The sequence below is a fragment of the Lichenostomus cassidix genome, chromosome 1 (assembly GCF_008360975.1).
Source record: "Lichenostomus cassidix isolate B80296 chromosome 1, HeHo_3.0, whole genome shotgun sequence".
NCBI lineage: Eukaryota > Metazoa > Chordata > Aves > Passeriformes > Meliphagidae > Lichenostomus > Lichenostomus cassidix.
In genome coordinates, this window is record NC_139479.1 from 32180071 (window position 1) to 32194466 (window position 14396).

At 36.5% G+C, this 14396-nt stretch overlaps 1 protein-coding gene across 1 annotated transcript in view; it reads right to left on the bottom strand.

Moving 5' to 3' along the window:
* The window catches only part of OCA2 (OCA2 melanosomal transmembrane protein), a 193090-nt gene that overhangs the window by 45098 nt on the left and 133596 nt on the right, over nt 1-14396 (bottom strand). The window contains exon 24 of the mRNA XM_085055664.1: nt 7136-7229. Within this exon, the coding sequence (XP_084911790.1) occupies nt 7136-7229 (94 nt within the window). The remainder of the gene's footprint in view (nt 1-7135; nt 7230-14396) is intronic.

Below are 14396 nucleotides of genomic sequence, written 5' to 3' on the forward strand. Positions count from 1 at the left end.
ACATCTGTAAAAGACACATAAAACCTGAGGTGACCACTAAAGCCACTTCTCTCCTCGAAGTCAACCTACCCATTACAAGTGTAAAATAAACTATTACAATGATGGATAGTGCCAGCAGTCTGTCAGAGCATTCCCCTATGCCCTGAGACACATATTCAGGTAGGTTTCCTTTAATGCTTTTAATGCTTCACATATTTCATATTTTTAAAGCTGCACATATTTCATCTCTGATTTTCAGATTCACAGACTAAAACTATGTCGACTCAGTTTCACAGCTTTGCCACACGTGATTTTAATGGGGAACAAATATTGAAAAACTGTTTCATATACAGAAAACTGGCAGGAGAGTACATTATTCTACTTCATTGTAATACACTTTGAAGCTAACTGTGCTAAATGGATTTATTAATGCCTATATAAATAATATCTAGGGTATGATTATAACTTTTCTGAGTGCCATACAGAATGTGTAATTTGTTAATATGTATCAGCATGAATATTGCAAACCAAGAGTTTTTCCTCCTCAAGGTGCAAAAGAGGGGGTATTGCCTGGAAAGTGTCTGCAGAGGAAGGAAAGTCAATAATCCAATATTATATTCTGCACTTGAGTGTTTCGAATCTTGCTGCCTTGTTTTGTCTGATAAGTCCAAGTGCTACCTTCCAACTGAATATGCCTCTTCTGCTGACAGCTGTTCAGAGTCTGTATCCTCATACTGCAGCAACTCACTGATACAACATAATCATTTTGCCTATTCCATATAAATCTGAAAACAGAAGTGACTAAGTCTTCTGGAAAGAACATTCTTTCATTTATGAGAAATAAATGCACAAAGCAAGTAAAGAAAATTAAACACATCTCCACAGATACTTTGTAGGAGCCTCTAATGCCTTCTCTGATTGATCATTATCCCATCTCTAATTTGCAGAACTTTATAGCTTGCAGTTATTTTACACAGATTGAAGGCCATTAATAGACACATTTCAAAGTTATCAGTAATGCTAGCACTACAATCAAGTGATTTTGGTGTTTGGTGTAAATTTATTTTCTAAATCAATACTACTTATTACACATAGCTCTCTTATTTCCATTTTTTAATCTAAGACTTGCCATCCAAAATACAAATCAGCAGCAGCAGCTGAAACAGCATCCTTTACCCCATATACTTTGTATTTCACCCTTACTGACATACAAACATCTATATATGCATGTCTGCCAAGGTAACTCTTTCATAGCTTAGAAAAATGTCCTTGCTGAGAACAATATACTAGTTTCATTAGGGGGGTTATTTTCTGTATTAACTCAGCATCTTAAAACCAAACTGATTTCTGATATTGCCTTCGTACAGACAAAGATATGTCTGTCAAATATTCACACTCAGTTTTGGCTGGTTTTACATTTTAGGCTCAAAACTTTCTTCTGTATGTCTTCCATACCACAGAAGACAATCTTTAGCAATCTGGAAGATTAGAGAATATCCTTTAGCTGCAGGGAGTCTGGAAATGAGCCTGGATCTCACACCAAGGACGTTTCAGCACTGCTGGGCTGTAAGAATTTCACACTGAAAAAGCATGAAGATAACCCAGAGCTTGAATGTCATGAAAGAGCTAAGGAAAACAGCAACTGGACTTTCATAGGAGGTTACAGATTCTGGCTGTTACAGCAAGAGGATAGTTTGCGCTCTCAAGTATCAACAGAGTGAAAAGAGTCCTTGTGCTGATATCCAGTTGTTTTTCACTCTACAGCAAAACCCAAAACCTTTCAGGTAACATCTGAATAAGCCCTTCATTAAGAACCAGAAAAAAATATTACCAATTAATGGACAGCAAGCACTGTTGAATTAAGTTCCATCACTGCAAAAATCATAGAGACAATGCAAAGTATACTCAATAAATTAGATATTAGTGGAAGACATATAAAAAGCATGCTTCTAGATAGGTACAGTTTAGAGGTAAAATGCTGCTAAAGACTATCCTGGGGTCTTTAAAGAAAAACTGTGAGATATTTCCTAAATTTCCCTATTTGATATGCCTGCCTTTCAAAGTTGAGAGCAGAAACATCCTTTACTTTTTGAAAGATTTCTCTCATTCCTTGCCATACCACCCTTTGATTTTGACTGAGTTTTATATCCATAAAAGAAAAAAGTCTATCTAAATGTGGACTGTCTCACCCATAAGATATAGAATTGAGCCCCTGGATTTCTTGTCATTAAAAGACTCTTTTAGATCCAACAGGACTTTTCAATATTCATGTCCTGGTTAAAATCAAGCTCAGGTTGGTATATTTTCTCTGCCAAAAAAAAATTTCCTACCATTTAAATTGCACATTTTTTAAAACGTAAAGCTGAATGGTGCTCCTCTTAAATAACAGTTATATTTTTACACCATGCATTCAATTTTTGGTAGACTTTTTTAATCTTTCAAATTGAAAAATATTATACAAATTTGATCTATTTTAATTATAAAAGAACTTCAAAGTAGCTGCAGTTTTTCATAATGTTAATTATCAGATATATTTAGTACATTTTATGCTTTCTGAAGGATATAACTTTTCCTCATGTTGCAGAGAAGGAGGGTTGGTTTATGAATATAAACAATATTTTTAGCTTTATACCTTCAACATGTCTGAAGCTTTAAAACTAGTTTAGGATTTTATTGAGCAGAATCAGCAGGAATAATAAATTGGTGATACTCCATTCTGCATGGCCCCATCTGCACCAGGGACCTAAGGAGGTGTGCTGAGATGCAGAATAGCTGCAGCACTGGACCATTGAGAGAATTCCCACTGTTTAGCTGCACTGTGGGATAGCTGTAATAGCTGTTATTAGCACAATGTCCTGTGGATAATGAATTTTATTCACACCTGGGTTTTGACCCGTAAGGTTAGAAGAAAGGCTCCAGCAATCCTCTTTTCATACCTCCTGTCTTGACGTAGAGCCTACAATTGAGTTGTGTGGCCAGAATACCACAACTGAATGCATCCTAGAGGCTGCCTATTTCTGCAGAATTGTAACACTGATGACTTTCAGGTCTTGTCCTTCAGCAAAATACTCAAGGAAAATAGTGCAAAACTATACATTGTATAAAATATACCCTCTGGACCACAGTAATAGTCACTGCAGCAGAGTTTTTGCACTTTTCTACACTAGCAACGGAGATCTCAGAAGTTAAAATTAAAATTAATATCAAAAATTAATTTGATATTTTTCTTTTTTTTTCCAAAGGCATACTGTTTATAAATCATGAAAAAAGGAAAATAAGATAAAGAGACAAAAAGGCAAATAAATGCCAGTTCTTTAAATGTCAAATGTAAAAAACCCCTTCAAATAATATCTTAGCTATAACCTCTTCAGCTCTGTAAATAGTCTAGTTCTAGCCAACTGAACGATTTTAACATGTGATTTTCTGACTGTACACTTATCCAATTTAAGTTGAATCCTTTTTTCATGCTCTTTTAAAAGTCACGAGCCAATATAAAAAGTGTAATTAAAGTTCCACTTGTTCTGAAATTGCTGTAGCTAGCAACCTTCATTTGATCTCCAGAATTTCAGGGCAGCATTCCCTAGACACTGTTGGAAGTTCTACATAAAACAGCCTCCAAAGGGCTATAATTTCATCGAGTACTAGAATACCAAATATTAATGAATGAAGCTTTATTCAGTGTCCTCTTGTGCAAAAGTAATACAGATACAGATTCATCAGAACACCTCAGAAGTTTCTTCCTTGTTTACTTCCTTTAGTACCTTTTATGTTTCCTGTTTTCTTTCCCTTCATTGTCAACATGTAATTGAAATATTGACAGATCACACATAAAAAAATCTCCATGAGCAACACAATTTTGCCAGATACTTAGTCAGACTGACCACTAATGCCCAGACAGATGTGAATTAATAGTTGTTCAGCATTCAGAAGATTTGACCAACCAAAAGGCCAAAAAGTCTGAATTCATTTGACCTGGTTTTGGGAACCCTCTCAGTCACCTGAGGGGCTCCAGTGTGCTCTGCAGAGATCATCCAGCAGATTCAGTGGGTGAATAAATATCTTGGACATTCCAGTATCCCCATCACCAAACATGGAGGCTGGGGCAGCCAGACTCCTAACTTACAACTTAAGTTCTTAAAGATAGCTGGGACAAATGTAGATCTAAATTTCCAGAATCAGATCCCCTGGAAAATTATCATGTTTATTTAACCTTAACAGTGTAAGACTGACATGACCTGAATAAGAAAATTTCTGCCAAAAAGATCAGAAACTCCAACTCTGAGAAATATCCAAAGAATTCAAAACTGTGACACTCTCACCAAGAACTGCAGATGGTCATCACTGTCCTTGGCTTTCTTGATTCAGAGATGGGATTTTTCATCGCTTCTCACCTTCAGAGACACATTTCACAGAACAAGGAGCATCTATGAGATATTCCTTTACTTCTTTTGTCTGAGCACAATGCCACGAAAGTCAGAAATTTAGCAGCAGTAGCTCTCTTTTGGGAGACAATGACAATAACGTGGCAGTTACACCGTCAAAGGTCTTTTCATCTTATTTGAGACTGACTCCATCCTTCTTTCACTTCCAGAACAACAGCTAAAGCAATGAAGGAAAATTACTGCCTTTTCTCATTCTATCATCTTCCAAACATGTATCTGCCTGTGCACTTTGTGGCAATAGGAAAAAACTAATTGCAACCACTGGAAATTTTTTAGGAGAAAATGAATGGCACTTCCCAAGACAGGCACAAATGCTGATGCTCCCTTTACAGACACATTAGCAGCGTTTACCATGAACTCCAGAAACACTATCAAATTACCAGAAAGGAAGTTCTGCATTATGTGGTTAAACAGCTAATCCTAAAATATTTAGTTATAATGTATTATTTCATAAGACTCTTCTACAAAATACCTTGTTTGCCAAGTTCCCTTGCTTGCATAAGCAGTGATAAGATCCAATCTTTTGCCCTAAGTGCCAGGTCGTAATGATATCATTGTCATCTACTCCTGCAATTGCATTAGCCTACCTTGAGGATTCCTTGACACACTTCAGGGATGATGACAATTCTCTTTTGGAAATAATCTTTCAGGACCATCAAGACTTCCTTTTTTAAAAACGGAAAAGCCCCTTTTTCCCCACTTTTCAAGGCTGCATCTTTTAAAACTAAAGCTTTTACACACTTCCCATTCTCCAACAATAAGCTCCTATCCATTCACTTTTTCACAATGGAAAATCAAAAGTATGATAAATTTCAAGCTAACACTGCTTATAAGACATTTGCCAGTATAACTCAGCATATGCTCAGCTTTATCCTAATAGAGAACAGTCGGGAGAGTTTAAGCTTTTGCTAATAATGATCTAACCTTTTATCCAAGTATTTGTATGGAGCATATCTGAATAGCTAGGCAGCTCCTATGGTACTCTAATCTCTTTAATCCAAATCATTGTCATGGTACTGTTTACATTTTTACTTTTGTCTCATACTGCATACACACAGAAGTCTCTTAATATCCAGGCAGCCCTTCAAAAAATCAAATTAAAGGAATTTGGGTTAAGATGATAACTGATAGTTTAGGAAAATCAGCTGAGACTTGTAAAGACTCCAAGGCTGGTAAAGTGTCTCCCACTCAGAATATATCAGCGTAATCTGACTAACTTCATATTTCTTATGATTTTTTTTAAATCTGAATATTTAATGAAATGAGAGTATGTTCAGTGATCAACAAATTCACAGAATGAGTGTCATTTAGATTGAAAAAGACCTCTAAGAACTCTGAGTCCTATCAAAATGTGAAGAAAGGCAATATTTTAATGGCACACATCTATATGAATATATGATGATTATTCCAATCACTGGTTTTAAAGAGGAATAGATTAAAGTCACAACATAATGATGAGTAATGATGATCACGAAGAGATATTCCTCAAATGAATAACTGTTGTGTGATATAAATTATCCTGCCTCTGCAATGTGCTCTTAAAATTTAATATGTATATTACCTCACTGTAATTGTTAGGTATTAGGGTCATTGGTACTATCAATCACTCAGCTAAATAAACAACCCTGAACTTTCATTGCACACAAAACTGGTTTTAGTTTTAGTCCCTGTAGAGTCAAGAAAACTGTTTGGAGGTGCGTGGAGTGGAAGAAGTGGTGAATATATGGTAAAACAATGTGTTAATAATTTTAACTTTATATAACATAACTACCTAAATATTTAGGTATTAAAACACAGCCCATACAACATAATTAGCATAAAAATTCTAAGTAGTAAAAATATAATACTAGCTTTTTTCTCATTAAAAACTTACACATTTTAATGGCTTTTAATGACACTAAGTGGACTTGTTAATTGGCAATGTTATGTTGTAACATCTTCATAAGCCATTAGCAAAATGCAAAAAAAAATTCTTTGCAAGTATTAATTTAAAACTACAGGATTGCTATTCTCTTTTATTCTTATAACAAATAGAGAGAAAATCCAGGGCCTACAGTATATATATGCTACCTTTTTACTTTAAAAAATTAAAACCAGTCAATAAAGCATCTTCTTGTTTTGTGCTAATGTACTGATGATACACAAAATCACAGTTAACACCAATATGGGCACTAGAAGAATGGCTGTTTTAGATTCATTGTTGGAGGTACATTTCCCAGGGACTTCAAAAGGATTTTCCTTAAAGTGAGAAGTGATAAATAGGTCAGCAAATGGATACTCAAATAGTTTCTGTAAGTCAGCCAGAAAACATGCCAGTGACTCCAGTAGATTTTGAATCAAGCATTCAGATCTCAGCTATTATACATTTTCTGCATATTTTCAATGAGCAGTGATGGCTTTCTGTTCTGAAAGCCAACTGTATCTTTGTCTTTTCTCTCACAAAAGATCAGAACCCTATAAGCACCATCTGGACTGTTTCTTTGTATGTCTGTAGATTATGCAGATACAGACTTCAAACACAGACTGCAAAAATCCTATTGTACCAGCAGCAACTGACTGGGGTCCTTATCCAGGAGTGCTTTGAAGTCAAAGGAGCTGAATCAGGCCCTCCATATGCCTTGCAGAGTAAAATGATTGAACGTTTTGCGCCAGTTTATGCATGCCATAATTGCATAGCCATTACCTTATGTCAGCTTTCTCACATAAACTCTTACCTCCAAGGCATGCACCCATGGCCAATGAGAAGATTAATGGCTTCATAGGCAAGTTAACATCTGGATCTTTACCCAGATTGAGAAGTACAGGAATCTGTGGTTCAAGAAGAAAAGAGGAAGAGAATGAGGAGACATTATCAGTACAATATGATTAGTACATGTTGAGTACAATATGAGTATTGTTCAGTACAATATGAGTAAAGTTCATTAAAGGAAACAATTTAAACCACCAGTAAGTCCAGAGAGTAAGGTGGTAGGGGGAGGGGGAGGGAATGTTTTTGTTCGTGATGTTGTTTTTCTTAATTAGTATCTTTGCATCATATACTTGATCTATACTCAGCTTTCCCCCTGACTGTGCTAATCCCATAGCTGAAGAGGAGCTACTGACATTAGGCCAAGCCTGACACAAATACTGCTAACAAACCTGAGGCTGTCTTTAGGTTTTGAGTGCCTTCCATTAGATCTTCCTAGGTCTACAGGGAACTGACAGTGACTATAAATCAATTCTTGAAAGCTAAAGGACAGAGATGTATCTTCTCTTCTTGTTGGAGAAAATGCTGAAAGATGCCCAGACCTTCACAGTGAAGATGGCTGTAGATCATGAGTCGGTAATCAAAAAATTACAAATCCTTTTTGTAATCAAACATATCGGATCTATTAGGGGAGAATTGGGAAAATTCCATTTGGCAGACCTCTGAATTCATAAGCAGATCAGAGTTATTTTACTTCTTATTTCAACATTATATTTACCACAGAATGTGGATTTAGTTCACTGGGAAATATTTTCAAATAGTTTAATGCCAGCCAGGAACTAAGCACCATGCAGTTCCTATCTCATACTCACCCACATCTCCCCTTAGGGGGGAGAGGAGAATCACATACAAACATTAAACCTTATGGGTCGAGACAAAAACCGTTTAATGATTGAAACAAAAGGAAATATTGTAGCAATAGTTAATAATTATCATAATAGTAAATAAGATTATGAGAATAATAATAATAATGAAAATGAGAGAGAGAGAAAGGATTTTGAAGAAAAATAAATGATGCATAATACAATTCCTCACTACCCACTAACTGCTGCCCAGCCCATCCCCCAGAAGCAATTGGTGCCAGTTAGACAACTTCCCACCATTTATATTTTGAGTGTGACATTTTTTGGCCAGTTTGGGTCAGCTGGCCTGGCTATGCCCCCTCACCTACCCTCCAGTTCCTTATGCTCCTGCCCTGACAGGGCATGGGAAACTGAACAGTCCTTGACTGGGTATAACCACAATTTCATAACAACCAAAACATCAGTGTGTTATCAAGATTATTCTTACAGTAAATCCAAAGCACAGCACTATAGCAGCTATTAATAAGAAAATTAATTCTATGCCAGCCAAAACTAGAACAGGCAGTTTTATGAATTTCATTTAATTGCTTTAGCAAATAAAATAAAATGCTTAAAAACCCTGAAAAGTGAAATAAGATTTGTAGGAAGGCACAACAGACTTCATTAGGCAATTGGTATAGAGCCTAAAAATACAGCAAGTAGGCTTTCCAGCCACATCTACCACCAGTTCTCAGCCAGTAACATTCTTCAAAGCAAAACAACTTCACCTTTGTTTGGAGAAACTGGTTTGAGTTCAGCATAATATTGTAAACACTTGGTTTGAAAGAATGGTGTAATCAGTACCTGTAGAGAGAAAGTTATTGTGAAGGGGAGAGGTGGCAATGTTATTCTCCTGTTTTTAACATGTACAGGGGTTTATGTGACCAAAAGGGAAAGAGAAAGAATAAACAAATATGGAACAGCAAGACCTCATACAGGAAGGGATTTGAGAAAATAACTGTGATGTGTCTTAAAATTAGTGCTTTCTCAGAGTCTGGGAGTTTCAGTAGTGAATGGAGTTGTGACTTTTAATCCTCCAATTTGTCATTTTAACATATTTCACAGGTCACCCTCAAGGGGTATGATCTCAGAGCTGGAACAGCTGCTTCCTATAAAATGCTTTCACTTTGATAGCTGAGTGATGGTCACCTTTATTGACTGTGTGTTCTTTTGGTATGGAGCAATATATAGGCTTCATGAAGAATTACAACCCTTTCCCCATTCCACCCACCAGTGGTGCTACTCATCCCTCTTAAATCTTCTATTTGAGTAACCTAGATAAGCTAATGTCTAAACAAATATTCTTGAATTTTATATTGGCTGAAGATGTCTATTTCTATTTTAGGGCCTAAGGAAGGCTCAACAGGCTCAACATCATGTCTGGATTTTCATGAAACAGTAAAGCAAGATGTCATTTCTCGACACAAACTTTATTTCTCTCAAACTGTCAGAGTAGAACATGATATGCAATCCAAAATTAAGTTATATTTATTTTGAAACAATGTCATGTTTCAATATTTTCTGTTGTTGAAGTCAGTCCTAAAGCTGTTGTCAGACAGCTCCTGAGGGCAGAGCAAATAATGCCCTTTTCACACCCCAGCAGTGAGAGCTTTCATAAAGCAGAGCCCTGTGGTTATCCAAGAAGCTCCTCCCTAATGACAGCACCATGAGGGACAGGGGAAACAAGATGCCATACAGAGATCCTCCAGAAAGTCCATGAGGTAATTCCCTGGTAGGTATTTGCAGCCACATGTGTGTGATACTCCCATCAGAAAATTTGGTTCTCTGCTTAATGAAGAAATTCAGCATCCTTCAGGAGCTCTCAGCATCCTGTAAATTTCTATTGACTGAACACACAGAAACTGGAAGAAGACCACTGAACAAAGGTTTCAATTCAGTGTGTCTTCTTTCAAACACAAAGACACATCACAACATATTAAGAGAAAGTGCAATTGTGTAACCTGTTTGAATCTCCATATCTTATTTTTTTTTAAACTTAAATTATTTTAGGAACCCAAATATGCACTTAATCCACATTCATTTTATTTTTCTCTACTTGCTACATAATTGCTTTTCTTCCATTTAGAAATACTGTGAACTCTTTTTGAAAGGCTTGATAATAATTAATAATCTATGTTAAAATTATCATCAGTGATGGTATGCTCCTAATTACCTTAACAGGCAGTAGGGCTAGATCAGGAATCTCTGCTTCCTTGAATGCACGTTTTTGTGTTAAGGGATTAACACTGAAACTTGCCTTAGCAATACATATTACATGCATCTAAATTCGAATGTTTCCCCTACTTAAAGGAATTAATCTCTACCAAAGCCTAACAGTTACAAGGCATAAAGGGAATGGGAGTCTTGCAGACTCTTGGCACATGCTTGAAATTAGATTTAACATGGATATATCCTTTGTAAATGAAAGGTATTTATAATAAGGAATGCTGTACCATAAGTTTCAGCTTTGAATAACCAGATGAAAGGTGAATCCTAAACAATCAGTTAAATTTCTAGTGTTTCAGACAGAAATATTAAGTTGATCTGCAATACATATTAATTTTTTGCAAATGTTATAGAATCTCCTATGTGGCAACTTGTAAGGCCTTAAAGAGCACAGCTGCCTCTCTCAAAAACTGTTAATGCCACGGAAGGATTTTGCCATGAGATAAGCACAGAATGGAGCAGTATTGAGTAACAATGAATCACAGTATTTCTAAATTAAAGAAAAGCAATTATGTAGCAAGTAGAGAAAAATAAAACGAATGTGGATTAAGTGCATATTTGGGTTCCTAAAATAATTCATTGTTATTCTACATCATGAGGCTTCACAACACACACTTTGCTAAGAGCTGCATGTGGCAAAGATGTCTTCTGTGAAGACTGCAGGGAAGATTCAGTAATAGAAAACAAACTATTTGTAGCTTCCCAAACTGCTAATGATTGCTCTTTCTCTGCAGACAGCTACAGCCCAGTCTTACACTTTTATCAAAGAGTGAAGTTCAGGACATCATAGAAAACTCTGGAGGGGCAGAAGGTAACGAAATTTCAAAAATAAAGCTGGCATTAAGAACATGAGATACATGTGAAACATTCAGCACAGCAAGAGAAAAGCATCTGATAGTTTTAGAGGCAACAGTGGGCCAAAAATTATTTACTCTCTAACTAAGACCTGTCAGAGACTAAGTCACCCTGTCAGCCAGATGGTTCACAGAAATTGTTTGTTGCTCTATATTGAGGAAATAGTATTTAACCTCAGCTAAAACAGGGATTTACTGTGGCTCTATTTTTACTTCTGGTAATAAAAGAAAAATATAAACAGACGGTTTCAGCATACAGAGCTGATAAAACATGTCAATTAAACTAAAGAGCATACTAGTAATAAAATCATGTCACCTAAAATTCTAAGGGAAGAAATTCATGGCTATTTAAATGACAATACCAGGAAAGTCCAGGCCTTAAAAATTAGTAAGTCTGCCTGTCAGAGAATGTCATTGCCAGTTTAGTCTGTTGAAAAAGGAAGAGAAATATCAGAGGTTTAATACAATGACACATAGAGCATCAATAGAGAATCAGTACATTTATTCTGCAGACAAAGAAAGCTGGATATGCAAAATGAAAAAAAAAAACCCTTGCTGTTCAAAAATTAAAATGTGAGAAATATAATAGCCAAGTTCCTGTTTTATGAATTTTTCCCGACAGAACATCATCTGAGTGTTTTTTACGCAGCTCCTAGGTGTATCTATATATATAAGGTTTGCAGCTGGCAACATAGATTAGATTTTCTGCTGCAAGATTGCCTTTTACATGTAGTCAGAGTTCATAGTTTCCCACAAAGTATTTCTCAAACCCAAAATTTGGCACATTGAAACTGTAAAAGGATCAGTTGTATCAGCTGAATGTTCACAAGTCCAGGGAGCATGATAGGATTCCCAGAGCACTGAAGAAGCCAGCAGATGTTGTGGCAGAACCCTTCTGGATCATCTGGATCATCTACCAAAGGACTTGGGAACCTGGGAAGGTCCCTGAGTGCTGACACCTTACCAGTGTTATTCCAGTTTACAGAAAGGACATGAAGAAAGACCCAGACCTATTAGTCTAACCTCAGATCCTGGACAAAAAGTGAAGATTATACTGGGTACTACTGAAAAGCATTTAATGAGTGATACAATTATCAGGCACAGCCAACAGGGGTTCACAGTGGGAAAGTCCTGTTTAATTTATTTGATATCCTCCTATGATAATATCACCCTCCTCATTGATGAAGGGAGGGTAGTGAGTGTAGTTTTTCTGGGTTCTAGGAAGGCTTTTGATGCAATTTCTCACAGAAGGGACAAGATGTCCAGCTGTGGGATGAGCAGGTTCACAGTGCACCAGGTGGAGACCTGGCTGAAGGGCAGAGCCCAGAGGGCTGCAGTGCATGGGGCTACAGCTGACTGGTGACCAGGCACCAGTGATGTTCCTCAGGGTTCTAGGGCCAGTTGTGTTCAAAATATTTATCAATGTTCTGAAAGCAGGAGTTGAATTCACCATTATTAAATTTGCTGATGATACTCAATTGGGAGTTGCTCTATGACATCCTTGAGCATGTCCAGACAAGGGCAACAAAGCCAGTGACAGGGCTGGAAGGTATGTCCTGTGAGGAGCAGCTGAGGACTTTGGGTTGGTTCAGTTTGGAGAAAAGCAGACTAAGGGGGTAATTTCACTTCTCTCTACAGTTTTCTGAGGAGGGGAAGCAGAGACTGATGTGCTGTAGCTCTTCTCCTGGGGTCAAATGACAGAACACAGGGGAACGGCTCAAAGCTAGTTCAGATTGAGCATTAGGAAGCTTTTCTAGGGTGGTCAAATGCAAGAAAAGGCATCCTAGAGTGGAAGTGCCTCAGTCCTGTCATTTTTTAGAGTCATTTGGACAACGCTCTTAATAACAAGCTTTTACTTTTGGTCAGTCCTGATTTGCTCAGGCAGTTGCACTGGATGATTGTTGTAGGTCCCTTCCAAGTGAAATAGTCTATTCTACAATTCTACAGTACTTTGTTATAGTACATCTTTTCCTTGGCGACAAGAAATGATTGATTCTCCTATCACTTGTAGATAGCTATCACAGTTGCCAGGCATGCTTATGCAAAGAAATGCAATAAACATTCACTCATATAGACATCTATTTCATTAGGGAGCTGGATCTTCACTTTTCAATTTAAAGAGAAAAGTCCCGGGATTACGGTTCATTGGGCATTTTTCAATCCCCTTGTCTTGTTTTGGGGCAGTTCATGACCTTTGCATACAGGAAAAAATATTTGAAATAAGCAATTAGAAAATATTTCAAATATTGTTTTTTTCTTCATGCACTTTTGATGCTCTGTTTTAATTTAACAAAAACAGAATTTTGGAAAGACTGAAACAATAAAAATACTCAACCTATGATGAGCTAAGTGTACTCAGAAACTCATTCCAATGTTTCTTTTAGGCATTAATCTTTGTACAGCATCCTCTGTAGCAAAAAATATTTGCTGTGCTGTATGCAGAGAGTTCAGTTTAGCAACTTCTGTACATGAATTCTACATGGTACTGACATTTTTGATTGTGGGTTACACCACATTTATCCTCTTCTAGAAGAGAGAACAATTTGGCCAACAATGGTGTTGCGCTGAAAAGGTATTTTCAGGGTAAAGCGTTCCAAATAATATACTGATCTAATTTTCATAATTTCAGAATTTTTTAGTAAGAGAGAAGTCCTCATGATGCTGTTGCTGAAGGCTGCTGAAAATCATCTATATGTTCACTTTGTTTAAACACACGAATATTTTTCACTTTAAAATATACCCATCTTAAAATAACCAAAATATTAATGTTTTTTTTCTTAAGACTGCCGATAATGTGTTTTAGCATAAGGAAGAATCTTAATTTGCCTACATAGATACATAGAATCTCCTGAAAATGCCTGGAATTTCTTCTAGGAAACTATTTTCCTTATTGGTTTTCATTACTCCTATTCATAAAATAGTTTATTTCCTAGAATTCTTTGCAATGCTGGCTCAGAAATACTTATATGCTAATCCCCTTTTTAAAATATCAACCTACAGTTTCCACTTTTCCCATCCTGTTAAGGTAAGTTGACTGACTGTTAAGACAGCTATAAATTTTAATGCTGTCACATCCGAAACTACATGAAGCAGTCAACTTTATCCAAACACAGACAAAGTGAAACTTTTAGTCTCAAGATCCATTAATTAGCCATTAATATTTTTTCTTTTTTTTTCTATACACAAAGCAAGCCAGTATGAATCTGACTATCTCACTAATACAAACATAGAAATTGAATGGAAATTTTGAACAAGCATAAATCAGCTTGATTTTCTTACGGAACACAACTTCTCACAGTTACAGACC